The sequence below is a fragment of the Naumovozyma dairenensis genome, chromosome 3, assembly GCF_000227115.2.
Source record: "Naumovozyma dairenensis CBS 421 chromosome 3, complete genome".
In the NCBI taxonomy this organism is placed as follows: Eukaryota; Fungi; Ascomycota; class Saccharomycetes; order Saccharomycetales; family Saccharomycetaceae; genus Naumovozyma; species Naumovozyma dairenensis.
In genome coordinates, this window is record NC_016481.1 from 999,963 (window position 1) to 1,021,618 (window position 21,656).

Sequence of the window (21,656 nt, forward strand, 5' to 3'; positions counted from 1 at the left end):
TGCCCTAAAAAATATATAAAATAATAATACATATGGGTGAAATTTATCAAAAATCAATAGGAAAAACGACTTTAAGTTGTTTCGAATGGCAAGTTGTCCTGTTACGCTCCTACTTTTCTTAACATGCGCTTCATTTCTTCCAACTTTTGCTCGGTGATGTCGATGGATTCTTTTAGTTGTTGAAGTTTATGTCTATTTTCTCTTTGATGTTTGGAATATTTCTCATCAATCATTGGTTTATCTTGAATAGGCAATCCATTACCACGATCGTCTAGCCAATCCCAAATCAAACCTTCAGAATCTGTTACGACGTTATTGTGAGTTTGTGAATATCTTGCATTGTTGCCCCTAACATCATCTTCGTAAACTTGATATAGTGTTTTGAAGTTAGGAACGTAATTGTATTCATTACCATCAATGAGCAGTCTTCCAGGTCTAATAAGTTCAATTTGATGTTGATTACTACGACCTCCGAATAAAGATTTGAGTAGGAATATGAAAAAGATAAATGCCATAATGACCGTGAAAATACCTTTTATTGAGGTAAAATCGACCAAATCAGTAACCGTCGATACTATTGTAGAGAGTATACCTCCTTTCATCGCATTTGCTTCGGAAATTTGTTCTTGTTGGGAAGTATTCATCATTGGAGTTTTATTGCTCACGATTGTCTTCGATCTTTTCTGTGATTTCTTTTTGGTACCTGCATTATTAATTATATCATCCAATTCTTCAAGAATGATTTTTGTTGATCCCTTTTGGCCATCAATGGATCCCTTTTCGATGGGACCTTTAATCATTGATCTACCTGTCCAAACAACATTTGTTACTACTTTCATGTTGGTAGTATTATTTGAACCCCATGATAAATATGTTTTGGTATGTACACTGAAATTATTACCTGATGGTACATCGAGTGATTTAACGATCTGTCTTACCATAATATAATTTTGGATATCCATATGTTCAATTTCTTCAGTAACGACACATCTGGTTTGCTTAGGACCCATTGAATTATTAAGTTTTTTGGTATAGGTAATTTCTCTTTTATCATCAACGAATTTTGGAATTTCTGAAATATTAATGTTATTTTGTTTCTCCAAGATTCGTTTGACGTAAGAAGGATCATCTCCAAACAGTAATTGGTATACAGTTCCTAAAGGTGCTTTTATATTAGCAGAATCTTCTATAATGGTTTCATCCTTTACCTTTGTAAAAGCTGGTTCCGTAGGTGGATGGGTAGCAGGGCCCATAGTTGGCAATGCTGGAAGAGTTTCATCCTTCTCTTCATCTGCATCATGAAGAGCTAACTCGTGGTTTTCGTTACTTTTCCTTGGTTTCGGCCTTGTAGTTTTATCTTCTTCATTTAAGTATTTTGTTACTTGATCTACCATAACTCTGGTAGTTTCTGCTACACCGTCAAATGTACCCTTTTCGATGGGTCCTTTGAGCCAACTTTTACTATTCCATACTACAGAAAGATAAACGATTAATCTTGTCTTGTTATTCTTGGCCCATGTAAGTAAATATACACTTCTAACCGAGAAAGCGCTGCCTGATGGAACATCAGGAGTCTTTGAGTATGACGTCACTTTAACGGAGTCATTTAAGTCGTAATGGTCTAAATCATCCGTAATTAGACATTCTGTTTTGCTTGGACCAATACTAAATGAAATTGGTTTTGTATATGAATATTCACGATGTTTCGTCTCTAGTAAATTTGGGATAGGAGATATGGCGTAGTTTTTTTGCGCCTTAATAATTCCTTCTAAATATGAAGTATCAGGACCAAATAGAATATTTACCACTTTGCCCAGAGGGGCATCAAATGTTGTATCAGTCATTTGTCTTTCGTTATCAGCTGGAGTATAGTCAATGGTGGTTGGGGCATGTTTTAGAGGGCCTGTCGATGAAGCAGTATTTTTCCTCGTTGGTTTGGATGTTGTAAGAGTTGCAGCAGTTCCATCAGCCAATTCATTACTTGAAGTCATATCTGTAAAATCAGTATCGTCTTCATCTTCGTCATAGAAACCGGATGAGTCAGAAAGCCCATTATTATTTTCATCGTCACTACTGAATGGGCTCTCCATGTTACTATTGATAACTTCACTACTCTTTGCTAGATGCCTCCGTCCAAGAATGATTTGGTTCCATACGTCAGTGATTAAATCGAATGTTGCATCTCTTGATATGAACGATGCAAAGATATATTTAGTATGTAAGGTATCAATCACGATACCATTGGGGAAAATACCTGCTGTTGTTTTCTTCTCAATTTGTACGATTTCTTTGAACGGTATTACTACTGAGCTAACCCAACCCAGGATATTAGAATAGAAGCATATGTGTTGATCGGTGATGTACATTCTCCCTTGCAAAAGGATATCTCGTGATAATGCACAACTATGATCCACAATAAGTCTTTCAGTTTGGTTAATTCCAGAATCTTTAAATAAGTTATGGAAGTCAGTGTTCCGTTTCTCAGAGACATATTCGATACCATGTAATTTGAATTTCTTTTCTGGCATTATAGCGTCAATTTGGGTCAAACTTCCTGACATGTTGGTACTCATACGCGGTCTTTGTGTACCACTAAGATCTGTACTATTTCTTGTTCTATTTAGAGAAGTTCTTAAAGCAATCGATGGTATAACTTTCCCGAAATGCGATGGAGAAAAGGACCTCCTGTTTAGAAAGTTTCTTGACCCACTTCTTGGTTTCCTTTCGTCAGAGATTAGGTCTAAATTTGAGATTTCATCATTCGTTAGCGTTAAGTATCTGGAATTTCTCTTTGTAATTTTATCGTCCTCGTTGTCAGCATCCTTATCTTTGGCTGAAACATGTTCACTCGCTGGAACTGTTTTACTTCTAGCTCTCAAATTAGCTGTTGAGTGTGAGTTGTTGGCAACAGTATTATTTAACACTTCTTTTGCATGATGAGCCAAATCGATGTAACTACTATTTCTAATACTCTCGATATTCTTATTTTCCATACCATTAAGGGCCCTGGTATGTTTGTTGTTAATATCATAATCATCGGATTCTTCTAGGGCATGAAAGGACGAATGTTCATCAATAGATGGAGAGCTTGCAAATGCATCCAGAGTAAGGTTTCCCTTACCAAAAGTTGATATTGCTGGAGGTTGTTGTACATGTAAAGCCTGAAATTTGACTCTACCGGCCTGCGTTTCTACATCTGCAGTGTCCCCGTTAATTAATTCACTATAGTCATCCCCCATATATTCATCTTCATCATCCAAATCATCATCGTTATTATCAATCGTTGAATTCAAAGAAAATCTTGAAAACTTTTTCCTACTATTTCTTTTGGGATTAGTATTACTGGCGCTTCCGTTATTAGTATGATATCCGAGTGACATAGGAGTTTGTGAATGTCGTGACATATTAGAGTAAGCGTCTTTTAAGGTTGGTACACTTTGGGGTAAATTCATCAAGACTTTTTCATCTTTGAGTGACGACGGAGAAAGCAAATTGTCTAAATGTTTTAAGAATGACGTACTTCTATTAACATTACCTGGTGGAGAATGTATTACTGTATCATTATTATGGTTACTTTTATTGCGGGAACCATTTGGATTAGAATTTAGTGTTTCGTTTGTCATATCATCATCTTGTTTCCCACTTTTGCTTCCAGTTGTCGATGTCATATTACTATTGCGAGGATTTATAGTAAGATTGTCTCTATTAGCATTTTCATATTTATTGTGATGAGTGTGTTCATTTGCGTCAAGATACTCTGAAGATCCCAATAACGGTACATGAGACACTACATTATGTGCGATATTGAAAATGGAAGTAAATATACTCTCTTGAGTAGGTTCTTGTACAAGGGCCGATTCTGGTGTCGGTAATCTATTGGGGAACTCCTGTGATTGTGTTGTAATATGTTTCGCCATGGAAGGAGTCTCGATTTTACTTAAGTTCCCTTCAGTTCCTTGATTATCTATGGGGACAGGAATATTAAACATTCCTTGTGCCGTGTTTGCATTTTTCATTCCTGCGACTGAATTTTGTAACGATCGCCTTGGTTCAATGGCTAAAGTTGTACCATTTCTACTATTATGATTACTTAAATTTTTTTTGTTTTGATGTTTATTTTTACTCTTATGACTTTTCGCACTTCTAATTGATACGATGTCTGGTAAATCGAATTGAGAATCAATATACGTTTTCGATTCTGGTCTTGGTGTATCAGTCATTATTCGTCTCTTAGCAATTTCATTTTTCCCTTTACCGGACCGACTTAAGGATAAAGATGATCTTTTTATTTTATCGGACTTCGAAGATTTCCTCTTGGACTTTTTTGTTACAAATTTTAGTTTTTTAAGAAATGAGTTATTACTCAAACTTCTACTTTCCCTTCCAGTTGATTCTTCACCCATAATTTAATAAAAGAAAATGATTGGTGATGGGTTTTTATATTGCGCCTTCTTTTGTTTGTTTTGTTTGTTTCAATTATAATGAGCAATAAGAAAGTAACGTGTGTTCAAAGTAATAAGCAATTGCAATTGTGATTTATGAGTTTGATAAAAAAAGGCTCTTAACGAAAGAATGTAGGTTCAGTAGTTTTCTCCTCGAGAATTGATCAATATGCAATTTTTAGAATACTTTGTTGATGTAAAACCGAGTTGAATATATATAGGATATTAGTAATAATCGTTGCAATAAATCGGCATAGAACAGTCGACCGATGGTTGAAGATATTATAAAGCAAATGTAAAAGCTTCGTCAATGGATTAATCTTCGAATGATGAATATGTACACACTAAATAACTTTTTTTCTACCCTGGTCTTTTTAGGATGTTCTTTGTTTAGTGTTCTTTTTCCAATATTTCACAAAACACAAACATTTGGAAGAAAATTTGGAAAGTCTCGGATACCCCGTGCAATAAATGTAACTGGAGGCATAGAAGACCAAAGGGTTATTTTTTTGTCGTTGGGCAAAAGGCTTAACGGGGATTGTCACTGTCTTATTGAATATCACAGATTAGTGCTAGTACTGAGAGTATTTAGCAAAAATATCAAATATCTGTTATTTTATATGTTATAAGTTTTCTCGAAAAGCATCAAAGATAGCTAATTGGTACGTTGAAATCTGCCAGTTGGCGTTACGTAATATATAATTATTTATATACTTGCTAGACTATTTATCTTGGGGATCCCCAAAAATTCATATCATGGGTGCATTACGTATACATATTGGATAAGTATTTTTTACAGCATAAAGTATTAAATAATGATTGATTGAATCTTTTACATTATTTTATGGGTACATTTAACGATCCTCAGCCCATTCGTTCTCACGTCTAATTGCCGCTTCCTCTTCAGGTGTAAAATCATTGACAATATTAAACGTTCTTCTAATTTCCTCTGGTGATCTACCTCTAATCATTTCTGCAACCACTTTACAACCTGCATCCAACAATGGTTTAATATTCAAATAATTCGCAGCAAGGATAATTTCATAAAGCATTTCTTGATCTACTTTCAAAAACTCTCTATCCCAAGCATCCACAGGAGCAGACTTTCTAGAATCATCATCCTCTTCATCAGGGAAATTGGAATCCTTATGATGCTCAGCCCATTCAATGACTTTTTGTAAAACAGATGATCTAACATTTGGCACAGGCATGACAATTTCATCATCATCGTCATCATCTTCTTCATCTTCAGAGTCAGAAGAGACATCGCCCCTTAAATTACTGTCATGCATATCATTTAAATAGTTCTTTAGTAATAGGGAACGTTCTGCAATCTTACGATCCACGGTGAACTTTTCACCTTCACCACTGACTAATACAACGTGTTGATTTTTCGATAGTGCCATTGTTTTTCTTTATTTTTTCTTGTATTGTACTTTGTTGATTGCAAAGAGTAGCTCTCCACTTTTAGTTTTGTTAATGAGCTATTGGGTTGACCGACTGACGCATGATCTTGTTATAGTCAGCCTACGTGAGCATAGAACAATTAGTCTCAAATTTAGTACTACACTGTACTATACATAATATATCTAAAAATTTGGCCACCGCGTCGTAATAATTATAAAATACACAGAATATTCAAAGGTGTCAGACATTTTTCGATATATAGAACCACCCACTCCCCAATAAAGAGACGTAAAGTCATAACTAGTCTATACTATAAACATACAATTATATTGAGAAATAAGGATATTGATATTGCTGTTGATTTGGGTGTTGTTTGTTTTTTTCAGTTAGAAGCATTTGTTCACATCTCTACCACTTCAAATTTCGTTGAATATACATCTGGGGATGCTTAGTTCATATATATTCAAACTGAAAACATATATTCAATCTATCTCCTAGGGGCACTGCAGAATTATCAGGGTGTAAAGTAAAGCATAGGCAGATATTATATTCTTTACGTCTTTAGCCAGTATATACGGTAAACAGTTAGTTTACAACTGGTGTCTGATGAATGTTATCTAAATGATCAATTACCTCAATTGTTGTTGAAAGAATCTTTTATTTCGTGGAATTACTTCAATCAACCTTTTCTAGTAGAGAAGAAAGTAAGAATAAAATATTTTATTCATATAAGAGTAATGAGTGGCTGTTTCTTGATATTTGAATATGTGAATAATATATTGATAGCATCAGTGCATATAATTATTTATCTACATGCTAAGATTACTAAATACACCGGCACTCAAATCATCCAGAACATTGAGTGAATCTAGTCTCGTCAGAAATTTATTTTCTTCATTTCTTTCAGGCTTCTTTACCATCACGTTACTACAGTCTTTACAACTTATCGCATAAGCTGCCACTTGGAATGTATCCTCCGATAACATATCCTTTTGTTTCTCTTCTTCTTCTCCTTCATTATTCTGTAGAGCTTCTGCAGACGCAGCAGGAGCATCGGGAGTGGTTGGTTTCCTTTTCTTCTTCTTTATTACTGAGGATTCAACATCTGCCATGATATATTGAAAGCATTCGTTTATCAAAGTTTCAAACACAATCAATGACGCACTAGTTCCTAAGCACTTCTTTGTTTCACCTACTAATTTATGAAACAATTCCTTATTATCTTTAAGCACAACTAAAGATTTTGATGGTAACGTTTGTTGCAAAAGAAACTGTTCCATGGTAATATCTGGTAATAACACAGCTTTCAAATTCAAATTAGAACCGTCCGTAGATAAAATTATTCTGTTAATCTTTTGGAAAACGTTTGTTAATTTGGAACTGAATTCAATTAATGTGATTTCATCTTTTGGTTTTAAGTTTGAGAATTCTTCTCGTATAATGGTTTCTATAGTTTGCTCATAATTAAACCATCCCTTGTTCAATAACCACCATGACAATGATAAGAATGCTTGTTCATTGATGTATGCTACTTGAGTTTTATCATGTTGTAAAAGTTCGGTATCATCATTTTGTTTTACAGTTGTCGATTCAGAAGACCTCTGACCGGTCCAAACACTCCAAGCGTTGGAAATCCACCCAGTCACAGAACAAGATGTGTCATTTTCCTTTGGTATAATCTCATTTTCAGCACTTATTTTAATCGTATCTTCTAAATACTCTCTCGTCAATATATTCAATTGTAATCTCGTTAATAGAAACAAGGACGATGTCATATATGAAATTGTCACCAATTTAATGATACTTTTCAAAGTCAATTGATTCCATAATTCAGCCTTTGATAAGAACTTCAGTTCTTTATTTGTAGGTTCAACTTCACTACCACCTTTAACATTTTTCTTTACATTCTTGATATCATAAATTATTGAGTCCAATTGCAATCCATTCTGATCTAATACCATCTCTACCACAGGTAGCAATTCATAAACTGTGTGTAAGGAATCCTCTTGAGTTTGATTGAAGCGTCTTTTCATTTGTTCTCTAAGGAAATGAGCTCTAGTGATTTTCAATTGTTGCTTGTATAGCCATCTTTTTAATAAGTAAAGGGCAATGGAGCCTGTTGTAAATAAAGTAGCAATTCCAGCTATGGAAAAGATCAACTTTCCTCTATGTCTTTGTAGAAGGTTCCTTCTTGGGTTAGAGGACGGTGGTACCATAGTATGACTATATTTTTTATCTTTATTTTTGGGGGAAATTCGATGAGTATTTATGCTTCCCAGTGGATATTGCGCTTTTTCTTTCTATTTGTGGATCCTAATCTAATTAAAAGCAGCCAATATTGAGTAAGGAGTAGCTTATTGCACAATAGCCTTTCCACCCTTTCAAATGACCTTTATCTTCGACTTTACGTAAGTAAGTAAACTTTCTTCCTCTCTTTCTCTCTCTCTCTCTCTCTCTGTCTGTTTTCCTTTCTCTTTCAACGGAGACCTTATTTTGTTTTCCTTAAAGGCGGGAAAGAGACATCGGGGAATAAACCACCACTATATTATATGATAGATGAATATATATTTGATGCTGATAGACAAAGGGGAATGACTACATTACAAAAGAGAACAAACATAGAAGTCGCACGTAGTGGTTCATTACAAAGAAGGCCTACAGACATCAACGTAGGATTTGGAAAACAAAAAACAATCAATGTCGCAAGAACAAATTGACAATTTTATGGCAATCACTAGTGCCGAAACACCGGAATTAGCTACACAGTTCTTGGACATGGCTGGTGGCAATCTGGACATAGCCATCTCATTGTTCTTTGAGCATGGTGGTAATGCGCAACTGAAGCAATCCACCCCAGCACCAACAACAACCGCAAATATCAATTCCTCTAATATGGGGAACTCCGGTGACAATGATGAAGAATTGGCTCAAAGATTGCAAAATGAAGCATATAACGAAGGACAAGCAGTTAGAGCTCCTGATGAAGCAAGACATGAGACATTGACTGAAACACACGTGTTTCCAGGGACTTACGGTGGCATCGGTGGATCCTTTAACCCCTTGAGAGGCATCGGCAGTGGTGTTAACGATATGTTTGATAATTCCACTCCTCCAGGGATTTTTAATCAGAGATTGACCACGGTCAATGGCGTAGATGAAGACGCTTATGGAACTTTTGAACCTGATTCAAATTCAGATATTTCAGACCTAAATGAGGATGATGATGATGAAGATGATGATTATGAATTAGTGGAAGAACCAGTCGTAGAGTTAGATGAAGATGGAACAGTACAAGAGTCTACAAAATGGGTGAGAAGGCCGAAAGGAAAAACTAAAGAGGAAAGATTGGCGATATTATTTAGACCTCCGTTTAAAATCATGTCAAAATTGAACCTAGAAGGGGCAAGGATGAAAGCAAGAAAGAAAAATAAATGGATCATGATTAATATTCAAGACTCGGGTGTTTTCCAATGTCAAGCATTAAATAGAGATTTATGGTCCTCCAAGGACGTGAAAAGATTATTAAAGAAAAATTTCATCTTTTTGCAATATCAATATGAATCAAGAAATGCAGAACCATACTTGAATTTTTATCCATTACCTAATAAAAAAGATGATTTACCTCATATAGCTATCTTGGACCCAATTACTGGGGAAAGAGTAAAACAATGGAACCAAGATGTTCCTAAGATAAGTTCTTTTATTAAAGATATAAACCAGTTCTTATCTGATTATTCTTTGGATCCCAAAAGTACGAATCCAACGGTAAAGGAACCTACTCCAGAACTAGATCCAACAACATTAACTGAGGAACAACAAATGGAACTAGCGATTCAACAATCATTAGGAAACTCATCATCTAAGCCCATCACGTTTGATGATAAAGAAATAGGGTTAGACAATGACGGTAATGGAGGAGAGGAGGATGATACTGCCATAGGAGAAGCAGAAGAAACACACGAAAGTATATTTGAAAATATCAGGCCAGTGCACCATATGGAACCACTCAACAAACCAGGAATTACAACACGTATTCAAATACGTACTGGTGATGGGAAAAGAATTGTTAGAAGAGTAAATGCAATGGATGATAAAGTCCGTACCTTATATGAAATTGTAAAATCAGAAATTGAAGGTTATGATTCATGTGCATTTACACTGAGCGATCATCAAAGGAATGACTTGATAGATAAAGTCGACATGTCTATTAGCGATGCAGGCTTGAAAAACAGTTCACTTTTGTTGGAGAAAGTAATAGAAGATTAAGAAGTTACAAAATGAACAGCTGGGAGGTAAGAGTGTATTGCCCAGGACTTCTATAATCAATATATACGGTTATATAAACCTTAATGCTTTCAGAACATTTTTTATAGATTGTTGTTGTTGTTGTTGTTTTGAATGAGCATCTATTCTGGATAGCATCGCCTCAATATAGAGGTGAAGTTAACTGAAGGTCACATATCAACTACTTCAAAGTAATTTTAAAAGTGGATGAGGCTTTACCATATTGTAGAATCTCTTTTGGCAAGTACAGTGAACTTCATAGCAGATACTATCAATCGTTTTTTTTAAGAGTATGTACGTATTACACTATAGTAAACTTTGCAGTGTTCCACGTTAAGGCTTTTTTATGCGTATGTAAGGAAATATAAAGGAACATGAACTTTGAAATACAGAGTTACATTTCGAGGAAACATTGTCTGTAAAAAAGAGTATATAAAACAACTATTATTTGATTACAGAGAGTTACTAATAGATAGTTCTACTCAACTGGAAAACAAAAAAAAATACAAAACATACGAGCAAAAAAAATGAGGTTCTCAACTAGCCTGATAACGCTTCTATGTGCGATGCTTTTGAACCACCTTGTCATCGCAGAACATACCAATAATTGGGCTGTTTTAGTCTCAACTTCGAGGTTCTGGTTTAATTATAGACATATGGCAAATGTATTGAGTATGTATAGAACAGTGAAGAGATTAGGTATCCCAGATTCACAAATCATCTTGATGTTAAGTGATGATGTGGCGTGTAATTCAAGAAATCTTTTTCCTGGTACTGTTTTCAATAATAAAGATCATGCTATCGACTTATATGGGGAAAATGTTGAAGTAGATTATAGAGGTTATGAAGTTACCGTGGAAAATTTCATTAGGCTATTAACAGATAGATGGTCAGAAGATCAACCAAAGTCGAAACGGTTATTGACTGATGAAAATTCCAACATCTTTATATATATGACTGGACATGGTGGTGATGATTTTTTGAAATTCCAAGATGCTGAAGAGATTGCGTCAGAAGATATAGCTGATGCATTTGAACAGATGCATGAAAAGAAAAGATATAATGAAATATTCTTTATGATAGATACTTGCCAAGCTAATACCATGTATTCGAAGTTTTATTCCCCAAACATTTTAGCAATTGGATCGAGTAGATTAGATGAAAGTTCATATTCGCATCATTCTGATGTTGAAATCGGCGTTGCAGTTATTGATAGATTTACATATTACACTTTGGAGTTTTTGGAAAAAATTGAAAAAAATTCAACATTGACTCTAAAAGATCTATTTGATTCATATACGTTGGAAAACGTTCATTCACATGTAGGTGTTCGAGAAGATCTTTTTGATAGAGATCCAGCAGAAACATTAATCACTGACTTTTTCGGTAATGTTCAAAACATTATTCCTGATGATATGTCTCGTAAAGATTTTGCCGGAAAATACAATTACGATGGAGGTAATGAAAAATTGTCGAGAAATGTATTGAATTTGGCCATAGAGAAGGCTACTGAGGAGAGAGAAGTTAGTGAAAAGGCAATAAGCCCAACAAGTCTAAGAATTGTTAACTCTGTGAACCAGAATGCGAGAAAGATCTCAAACGATACACAACAAAAAAATGGGTCATATTCGATAGTGATTTTAGGTTTATCTACGTTACTGGGAATATTATATTTTATCATGAGAAATGATAATCAAGCTTTAAAAACAATATAGTCTAGAATAATGAAAGCTTTATAAAGTTTAGAACGTACCTTTATTATTAATCACGATGCAATTTATGTATTAATCATCTATTTATTATATTCGATCAAATTCAAAAAAGCAAAGTTCTTTTAACAATAAAATGCAGTATACTGTTTCATAGAGGAAGACAATGAACCAAAACATCATCTTTTTGTTTCGAAATGAAATCCGAAATTATTTACATTTGTATTAGAATATTTCCCAGATATTTTTTATAATTGTAATTTAAAGGCCAATTTTTCAACACAAGAAGTTAAATTCTACGTATATAAGAATATTAAAGAGAAAAAGCTACAGTAAAGACATAAAAGGTATCTTCCTGAGATAAAAACTATGATATTATGTTAAAGAGATTATTTGGAGTATCATCAATAAAATATTATCAATATTCATTGACTCGTAAGTATTCCTCAATAACGTTACGTGACTATCAACAAGATGCAATCGATGCCTGTGTCAAATCCATCCAAAGCGGGCAACGAAGAGTTGGTGTTTCGTTAGCAACAGGGGGAGGTAAGACGGTGATTTTCTCCAATTTAATCAACCAAATGATGAATTTAAATCCTGGTACTCAATTCAAGACTTTAATTTTAGTCCACAGAAGAGAATTGGCCTTACAAGCTACAAATACTATTAAAAAATTCTTTCCAAATTTGAGAGTTCAAATCGAAATGGGGAAATACCATAGCGAAATCAATGATTCAGATGTGGTTGTTGCATCTGTACAATCAATAATAAGAAGGTTGGATAAATATAAATCAGATGATATTAATCTGATTATCATTGATGAGGCACACCACGCAGTAGCGAATTCTTATATTAAAATATTAGAACACTTCCATTCAAATAACCAATCATCTAAGATCCCAGTTGTTGGATTTAGTGCTACTTTTGAAAGAGCTGACAAAAAAGCTCTATCTGATGTTATGGATAAAATTGTTTACCATAGAGGAATTATGGAAATGATCGACGATAAATGGTTATGTGAAGGTAAATTCACCTCTGTTAATATTGATGTTGATCTCTCGAAAGTTGATAGGACATCTGGAAGTCAGAATGGCGATTTTCAAATCGATAGTCTTTCAAAAGTTATGAATACTGAAGAAGTCGGGAATGTTATAATCAACACTTATTTGCATCAGAAAAAAGAACATAATTTAAAATCTACTTTATTGTTTGGTGTTGATATAGCACACGTAGAATCATTATATGAAATTTTCAAGAAAAATGGTATCAACGCAAGATATGTGGTTTCGAATACAAAAAATGATTTGAGAGATGAGATAATTAGGGAATTCAGAGAAGGTAAAGTTTCCGTGCTGATGAATTGTGGGATATTTACTGAGGGAACAGATATTCCTAATATAGATTCCATAATGCTATGTCGACCGACAAGATCTCGTTCTTTATTAGTTCAAATGATTGGACGTGGTTTAAGATTACATCATTCGAAAAATTACTGCCACATTATTGATTTTATCGCAGCATCAGATGTCGGTGTCGTATCTGTTCCTACGTTGGCTGGTGTTGAGAACTATAGAGGCCAATTGGACGATGCAACTCTAAGTGATTTACATGAAATTAAAAAAGAAATGGATTTGAAACAGAAACAAAGAGAAGAGAATAAGCATTTGGAAGAGTTGCAAGAAAAACAAATCCAACAACAGTTTAGCGAGAAAATGAGAAATACAGATGCATGGGAATTGACATTAACGACATATGAAGATTTTAAAAGTTTTTGTGGCGCAAATAATGTGGATATCAACGGGATGTCGAATGCTCAAAAGGAAGTAGAACTTATTCACAATTCATCATATCCATGGGTAAAATTTTCTAAAAGTGCATGGGCGCTGTCATTAAAGCATGGCCATCATTTGCGGATTTATAAAGAACCTTCAAAATATGATCCTAAAGGAAGTAATTACATTTTGAAATTATATCGTAAAATACCCGGGTGGATTAACCAAACTGGTGCAAGCTATTCCACAAGAATTTTAATAACTTCGTCCGATCTCTTCAAAATTGCTGCCAATGTAGAAGAAGTACTTGTAAATTTATCGAACGGATCAGGAACATCAACAGAAGGCCCCATAAGAATAACCAAATTTGCTCGTTGGCGAGCGGAACCAGCTACACCAAGGCAAAGCAGTGCGATTAAGGTAAAACTTGAGAAAGAACTGGCAAAATGTGAGAAAGATTACAAATATCTGGACTTAAGTGATATAGATAAATACATCAAGTCCTTAACAAAGGGAAATGCTAGTAATATTCTGTTTGCCATGTCACTCGCGCCGTCTTATCCTCTTCGATCACTATTAAAGGCAATACAATATAAGAAGACGATTTGATCTTAATAGGAACGTGTAAATAATAGAAAACATCTTTAATCACTTGTAATAAAAATGCAGAAACTACCACGGACCCCATGCTGCCCACGAAAGGCAATACTGCCACAACGGCCAGCTTTGTACGGGCATCCAAAATATCTCTCTACAACGAGCTCTTTCCCGTATTTATTCTGAGGCGCCGTTTTTTCTCGGCGCTTAAAAAAACCTCGAGGAATGTTTCAGAAAGTTTCAACATGAAACATGTAAGCAGAATTTGAATAAAATATAAAACATTAAGACATATATAGCCTGCTATCATTCTGTTTTGTAATAGCATCATCTCTTCAAAATACTAACATGGAAACCATCTGAAAACAAGCTAAAGACGCCACTGCTTTCTGCCATTTACAGAACGTAAAACTGATCAGAATTTAGGTTTCAATTGAATGAAAACAATGAAAATACAATTGTCGAACAATCGAACCCAAGAAATTTTGAACTACAATGATGTTAATGACAAAGAATTGCAGAGGACTACGCAGGAAGTAGAAGAAGCTTTGAATTTTATTGAGGATTTAAAATTTTTCTTGACTACTGCTCCCGTAGATTGGCAGGAAAACCAAATAATAAGAAGGTATTATCTAGATGGTAACCAAGGTTTCATTTCATGTGTGTTCTGGGATAATTTATATTATATTACTGGTACAGATATAGTAAAAATCTGTATGTATAGAATGCAGAAATTTGGGAGGATTATTGTCCAAAAGAAGAAATTCGAAGAAGGTATATTTTCAGATCTTCGAAATTTGAAATGTGGGGTGGATGCTACTTTAGAGCAACCGAAATCGGAATTTCTTGCATTTCTTTTCAAAAATATGTGTCTGAAGACTCAAAAGAAACAGAAAGTATTTTTTTGGTTTAGTGTCCCGCACGATAAGATATTTGCTGATGCCTTAGAGAGAGATTTGAAGAAAGAAATTCAAGGCCAGCCTGCAACTACAAAGGCATTACATGAACCTGCCTTGTCTTTTCAATATGACAGTCAACAGGGGAGAACGTTATATGAACAGTTATTGAATCACATGGATACTCAGAGAATTCTAACAACGCAATCAACCGAAATGGAACTTGAAGATCCAATATCAAATCCAGTGAAAATAAATGAAATTAAAAGTGAACAAGAGAAAGTTACCAATATAAATGACTCAAACAATTCTTTGAATACTGCAAACGATTTACCATCGACTTTCCCAATTCAAGATACGGAACTTGAGTCACAAAATTTGGAGCCTGTTTCAGAGATCAAGAATGATGGAGGAGAGCAAATGAAGGATGATGATTTCCCATTATCGTATTTCCCAATATCTGTAGAATATCCAAACCAACAAGAAATAATACCGCCACTCTTGTCTAGTACCATTCCACAACAACTTGCGTACGACGACAGATATTTTGAACTACCTCCAGACCCTAATTATAACCCTCACATGGCAATGCCAGTACCGTTTCCATACCAAATGACTACACCTTTCATACAGCATCCCAAATCCTCAGGTAGATCTAAGTTCAATGCTAAAAAAAATGCAGGAAAGAGTCAAAAGCAAACAATTGAAGTTAGTAATAATGGAAAAATCGAAAGAATAACAAGTGCTTCATTAAATACATATCAAAAATATCCTAAAAGTGCCAGGATAACAGAATATCCTTCGTTCCCTACGCTGGATGCATTCTATCAACCACTGCCGAACATGTCACCGCGATACCAATCGTATGGAAATATGCCAATGAATAACTACCACATGCCTTCTTCTGAGTATGGGAGCTATTCACAGAATTTCATGTCACGATTGCTTGATCAACCTGACTACGAATATGATAATTTCTCACCTTTCCAAAATGGGCCGGTCGAAGATTACTCAATGCAACAAGATTTTCCAATATTGAATCAATCGTTAGCACAACAAACAGTATCGAATGCCCCCTCATACCATCCTAATAATCAATTTAAGATGGGAAGTCCGTCATCTTCTATGAATCCATATATGTGGGCTCCTCGAGCAGGGAGTCACCTCCAATATCCTCTATACACTCAATATCCTCAAGTCCTTCCACAAAGAACAGGCCAAGTTTCAAGTGGTAAACATCAGAAAATGAATTTAAGTAATATCCAATTTTCTGACTCGAGAACCCATATCATAAAAAGTGGGAAAATATCGAAGAAATCAACAAATAAAAAACCAAAACCCCACTCGACAAAAGACGTTGAAAAACTTTCAAAAGTAGATTGTGATATTGATGAATCCTTCAATACAATTGAGAACATCTAGCCATAGCAAACACTTTTTTTCATATTCGATCTCTATACTGCCCAACGACAATCTCTAATCAACTCGTTTCATTCTATTGCATTTTGCTTCTTGTAAAAAGAACTAGATAATAATTGCGTAAATATAATTTATTCTATAACCTAAATAACAATACTTAATATATACAATCATGCGCCTTGGTTATTCTCAGTCTCATTCTCTTGGATATATTGTTGAAGAGAAAGTTGTCTGATTTGATTTAGAATATCCTCATCTTGCATTAATGCAGCTTGCGATGTGACCAAATCTTTCTCATGGATGTAGCTTTTGACCGTTTCGAGGACATCAATGGATTCTTTAGTAGTTGGAGTAGGAGGTAATACATCAAATTCAAACACTTCATAGTCTGACCAAATTGATGGAGGAATTGCAGCCATGACCGACGATTCTTCAGATAAGATAGCAAATCTTAATAAATTAATTGGAATGCCTTCAATAAAGAATGGGCTTGTAATGTCTTCAGTTTCATCTTCTTCGGCATTATTATCCAATTCAACTGTCAAATTACCTGTTTTATGATCATGTAGAATCTTCGTTAACTCAGAATGTAAGAATGACACATCTTCGGCATTTTTCCATAAAATAGGAAATCTAGCCATGTATGCTTTCGATTCTAAGATATCAGCCTTTTGCTCGGATATGTCCATGTTTGCTATTAGAGATGGGTCTCCAAGTAACTTCTCTTGAAACAACTGGGCAAGTTTTAGTGGATGATTTTTGAAACATTTTATAAGTTCTTTCCGTGCTAAATCTTTTTCATTAAGATGTAGGTAACTTAATACAACACCAAGGGAGAAACCTAATGTATTCCATTGTTTATACGTATTCATCAGTGGAGATTTTGATAATTCTATCAGATATTGATAATCATTATTCAACAACAAATAATGATCCATAAAATACCTACAACCCAGCGGATCTTCTAAAGGACTTAATGACCATAAAACTTTACACCATTCACTTGCAGTTGCCACAGCACCCCTTTGTGCCAAGGCCAAAATATATCTAAATATAGCCAAATAGAATTGTCTATTGTAAAAGTAAATATATGGTAATTGACAAGAAGTACCATCGAAATTGATACTACTCCTTAATGCCCTATCAAATACGAAGAGTGCCCTTTGTAATAACCCATTAGTGTTTGACTTATCACCCTGTCTAATGGTGATCAATGCGACTTGTAATAAACCAGGCACATGGTATGGATATTTTGAAGCGATCAAATTTATTAATGCTTCGTGATCGGGATGTAAGACAACACTTAGGTAAAATTCCGTAATAGCTTTTCTATTTATGTCATCGTTTAAGGGTTCGAATTTGAAAAATGTAATTTTAGACTTCCAACGTTTAACATCTTCTTCAATAACATCTTTCCAATCGATCGGTCTTTGCCATAATTGCCAATCAACAAGTTCCTCCAAGTTTAACGATTTCATTGTAAGTTCACCTCTTTGAGTTGGGATCCAATCATTTCTTACTTTGGTAAATTGTAATCTATGCAGGCTTGATCCAGGCCCATTAGGAACGGATTTATGATCTTTACCACCCCAATTTCTAACGAGGCGCTTCATACGCTGAATCTGTTTTAATTGTTGTGGAGATATGGAAGTTGATGACATCTCATCGATGTCTTCAAGTGCTTCCGCAGAAATATCATCAAACAGTAACTTAAATTCCGAGTGCGGATCCAGCTTCTTGAAGTCGTCATTGAAAAACTTCTTAGCATATTTGAAGTAGGAGACTGGAAATCGTGAGAAAGCGTTATCCTTTCGAAGGTCATTTTCTATTCGCTCAGTAAGAGTGACGGTAGCAATGTCTTCAGATTCGGATGCTGTAAAGAATTCATCTTCATCATCATATGCACCTACATTGCCAAGTTCAAAATCGTTTGCTGTATTCTTCCTAATATTTTCACGCTGGAATTGTTGTAACAACTTATCAAATTCTTCGTCATTTTCATCTTCATTCGCTGTTACAGTGTCAATGTTGGTTGTTTTCTTGCTTGTCTTGTTCTTCTTTTTGTTCTTCTTTTTCTGTGATTTCGTAGGCAACTTCACCATTTTATCCCCGTCTTCTCCTTCGTGAGCTTCTGTTTCTGACACCCCATTATCGATTTGTTCCTTTTCAGCGATATCACTGGTATTATCAGAACCTTCATCATCATCTTCATTATCGTTCATTAAAGCAAAGATATTAACATGCGGTTTCGGAGTTGATTTCTTACTTGTAGAAGCAGAACTATTGTTGGAACGCAAGATCGATTCCAACAGTTCATCATCATTTTGCAATTTCCTTAATGCCCTTGAGCTCATATTTGGTGGGTGGCTTGGCCTCTAGAGTGATTAAAAGAGTTCCAAACGCATTACAAAGGTATTCATGGAATGAACTTTTATGTCAAATTGCTTTTTGCTTCAATTTATTCCAGTCGGCCTTTTTTTACATAAAGGCATAAAATTTTTCAAAGTGAAAAATCAAATGTGAAGAAGCTCATCGATTTCTGAAGACCATTTCTACGCCTTTATCAATCACTGTCCATAGCCAAGATAAGATATTAATTTAACTTTTTGACTCAGATAATATACCATTAGTTAAAAGTATGACAAAATCCAGAAAGCAAAAGCAAAAGAAGCAAGATTTTCTTAAACAGAAATTGAAAGTTGGTAAGACCAAACCTAAAGCTAGTAATCTTACAGACACATCATTCGTTTCTCGTACTATTTCCATTAGAAACCAACATCTAGAACACGATAATGATTTATCAAAGAAATTAACTTTGTTAAAACATCATAACTCTACAGTAAGGAAAGAAACATTAGGACTTTTCCAAAAATCTCTTCCAAAAATCATAAATTCCAAATTGATAAGTCCTTTAGTAACGCAGAGTATACCATTGATTTGTGACGATTCTAGAGATGTACGTGAGGGATTGATCTCTTTGATTAAAGAAATCGGGAAATTGGAACCTCAAGTCTTAAGATTACATTGTAAAGTTTTCGTATTATATATTAATATGGCTATGACGCATATCATTACTCAAATTCAAAATGATTCTACCAAATTTTTACAATGTTTATTAGAAGATTGTCAAGAAGAGATTATTAGACAGGCGTGGGTAAAGATGATGAACGGGTTATTCTGTGTCCTTGGATGGGGAGCTATTGGTAATAATATAAGTGCTGGTGTTGCTCAATCTAAGAAACGTAATGCACCAACATTAAAGATTCATTTAGATACCTTATATGAATTAATCAAAAGTGGCTGTTTAGAAATAGAAGATAATACCGAGGAAGAAGCTCAGTTGGAAGGTGATGACAGGAATAGCCATCATATCACTAGGAATCAACACTTAATACCGGATTATCCTCAACCATATGATTACTTGAAATTATTTGCTAGAGAATTGAAGAATAAGGATGCAACAGATTCTTTACTCCAGTCGGGAAATTTAGCTGCTCAGGATGTTGACACACGTCAAAGGATCTTTGAAGAACAATACTTAAAGACTCTTGAGAAGGAATTAGACTTGCTTGTTAAAGATGGTGGGGTTTGTGGGAGAAGCGCCAATAATATCAAACAATTATTGACAACGATATCTGCTTAAAGCAAACATTTCATATAAATACATAGACTGAATTGTAAAAGCATGCTCCTTTTTGTAATTTATTTTTTTCGTAAATAAAAACTTAGATGGTACCATCATTGTATTCACCTTCACCTTCAGTCATGAACGGATTAGTGACACGAGGTTCAACCAAATGGACGAACGCTAAACGTTTACCGGCCTTAGCTCTCTTTTCTAATTCACCCAAGACATAGGCATATTGAGCAAGTAAAGTTGGGTCAGCACCACCAGACATAGTACCAAAAGTACCGTATGGAGACAATCTAATACCAAACTTTGTCTTCACCAATAGCGTCAACAATAGCATCAACAACTTCCAAAGCGAAACGAGCTCTGTTTCAATGGATCCACCATATTCATCAGTTCTCTTATTAGAGATTGGGTCTAAGAATTGGTTCAACAAGTAACCGTTAGCTGAGTGGATTTCAATACCGTCAGCACCACAAGCAATAGAGTTCTTGGCAGCTTAGAAAAAAATCTTTATGATAAAACATAATAAAAAATATTGATAGATTAATCTATAGACAATTTTGGTTACCTGCTTGCCTGATGTAACCAGTTTTATTTCTCACTAGTTTCCCTTGTGATGACACATTTCCTTTCAGACTTCATATCTACTTTCTCAATAATTACAGTCCTATACTTTATTTACATCAATAGCAAATAAATTTATAGGGCATGTCTGATCATAATGCAGTCTCTCTAACAGCAGGGAGATCCAAATCATATATAATTAGGATTATCTATTTGTCACGTTAGCGACCTACTAAATCATTGATCAAACGGGACAATAAAGAGTAAAGAGAACATGATTTAAAACAAATTTGAAAACCTTAAATAGAAAGGTCATGGAAGCAAACATATATAAAGATATTTACTATTTTGTATTAAAGAAGATAAACATAACAATTCTATTATCTCAGAGGTCGATAGTAATACCATACGCGTCTCATTTTTCAATAAGCGACAGTTCTAAGAAAGAACTCCAAGTTACAAGTATTGTATTTATATATAAAATAGACTAATAATATAATAACTATGTTATTATGACCGTTACTGTTGTTACTTGTTTACGTTAATTACACACTACTGCATTGTTTTCTCAGACATTGTCAAATAGGTCGGCAGAAAACAGGGCTAAATAAACCCTAATATTAAACTGTCGTTTTCATGCATTGAGTTTGATAAACATATGTATGTACAAATCAATATGCATCAATTCATGAATCTTTCCAATCACGTGATCTCAGGTGGCAAAAAAATAGGTTATCTCCCCCGCCCAACCCCCCAACCGTAACGCTTGGTACTTTGGTGGAGGGAAATGGAGAGGAAACACGAAAGGAATTTAGGAACTAAACAAGCGTCCTCATTTCTTAAATTTATTCAATGTGAAGAGGTGACAAGATTCATTTAACAATCCACTTATTTCCATTGAAAACAACACATTTTTCTGGTCGTGACTA

General features: G+C 34.7%; 10 protein-coding genes across 10 annotated transcripts; 5 read left to right on the forward strand and 5 right to left on the reverse strand.

Moving 5' to 3' along the window:
• Positions 1 to 101: 101 nt before the first annotated feature.
• YSP2 (Ysp2p) lies at positions 102 to 4,403 on the reverse strand (the record flags this gene model as incomplete). The annotated part of the gene is made up of 1 exon (XM_003669296.1): positions 102 to 4,403. The coding sequence occupies one exon, from the start codon at positions 4,401 to 4,403 to the stop codon at positions 102 to 104; it is 4,302 nt and encodes a 1,433-aa protein (XP_003669344.1).
• An 893-nt stretch (positions 4,404 to 5,296) lies between these two features.
• On the reverse strand, positions 5,297 to 5,848 carry SKP1 (SCF ubiquitin ligase subunit SKP1; the record flags this gene model as incomplete). The annotated part of the gene is made up of 1 exon (XM_003669297.1): positions 5,297 to 5,848. The coding sequence occupies one exon, from the start codon at positions 5,846 to 5,848 to the stop codon at positions 5,297 to 5,299; it is 552 nt and encodes a 183-aa protein (XP_003669345.1).
• An 810-nt stretch (positions 5,849 to 6,658) lies between these two features.
• On the reverse strand, positions 6,659 to 8,065 carry PEX3 (Pex3p; the record flags this gene model as incomplete). Its single annotated transcript, XM_003669298.1, has 1 exon — positions 6,659 to 8,065. The coding sequence occupies one exon, from the start codon at positions 8,063 to 8,065 to the stop codon at positions 6,659 to 6,661; it is 1,407 nt and encodes a 468-aa protein (XP_003669346.1).
• A 481-nt stretch (positions 8,066 to 8,546) lies between these two features.
• On the forward strand, positions 8,547 to 10,115 carry UBX5 (DNA protein crosslink repair co-factor UBX5; the record flags this gene model as incomplete). The annotated part of the gene is made up of 1 exon (XM_003669299.1): positions 8,547 to 10,115. The coding sequence occupies one exon, from the start codon at positions 8,547 to 8,549 to the stop codon at positions 10,113 to 10,115; it is 1,569 nt and encodes a 522-aa protein (XP_003669347.1).
• Positions 10,116 to 10,660: 545 nt separating this feature from the next.
• Positions 10,661 to 11,848, forward strand: GPI8 (GPI-anchor transamidase; the record flags this gene model as incomplete). Its single annotated transcript, XM_003669300.1, has 1 exon — positions 10,661 to 11,848. One exon carries the CDS (start codon positions 10,661 to 10,663, stop codon positions 11,846 to 11,848), a length of 1,188 nt encoding a protein of 395 aa, XP_003669348.1.
• Positions 11,849 to 12,219: 371 nt separating this feature from the next.
• Positions 12,220 to 14,226, forward strand: IRC3 (double-stranded DNA-dependent ATPase; the record flags this gene model as incomplete). Its single annotated transcript, XM_003669301.1, has 1 exon — positions 12,220 to 14,226. The coding sequence occupies one exon, from the start codon at positions 12,220 to 12,222 to the stop codon at positions 14,224 to 14,226; it is 2,007 nt and encodes a 668-aa protein (XP_003669349.1).
• A 425-nt stretch (positions 14,227 to 14,651) lies between these two features.
• NDAI0C04470 (STE domain-containing protein) lies at positions 14,652 to 16,532 on the forward strand (the record flags this gene model as incomplete). Its single annotated transcript, XM_003669302.1, has 1 exon — positions 14,652 to 16,532. The coding sequence occupies one exon, from the start codon at positions 14,652 to 14,654 to the stop codon at positions 16,530 to 16,532; it is 1,881 nt and encodes a 626-aa protein (XP_003669350.1).
• Positions 16,533 to 16,699: 167 nt separating this feature from the next.
• On the reverse strand, positions 16,700 to 18,883 carry RQC1 (Rqc1p; the record flags this gene model as incomplete). Its single annotated transcript, XM_003669303.1, has 1 exon — positions 16,700 to 18,883. The coding sequence occupies one exon, from the start codon at positions 18,881 to 18,883 to the stop codon at positions 16,700 to 16,702; it is 2,184 nt and encodes a 727-aa protein (XP_003669351.1).
• A 284-nt stretch (positions 18,884 to 19,167) lies between these two features.
• On the forward strand, positions 19,168 to 20,172 carry IPI1 (Ipi1p; the record flags this gene model as incomplete). Its single annotated transcript, XM_003669304.1, has 1 exon — positions 19,168 to 20,172. The coding sequence occupies one exon, from the start codon at positions 19,168 to 19,170 to the stop codon at positions 20,170 to 20,172; it is 1,005 nt and encodes a 334-aa protein (XP_003669352.1).
• Positions 20,173 to 20,254: 82 nt separating this feature from the next.
• On the reverse strand, positions 20,255 to 20,500 carry NDAI0C04500 (uncharacterized protein; the record flags this gene model as incomplete). The annotated part of the gene is made up of 1 exon (XM_003669305.1): positions 20,255 to 20,500. One exon carries the CDS (start codon positions 20,498 to 20,500, stop codon positions 20,255 to 20,257), a length of 246 nt encoding a protein of 81 aa, XP_003669353.1.
• Positions 20,501 to 21,656: the final 1,156 nt, after the last annotated feature.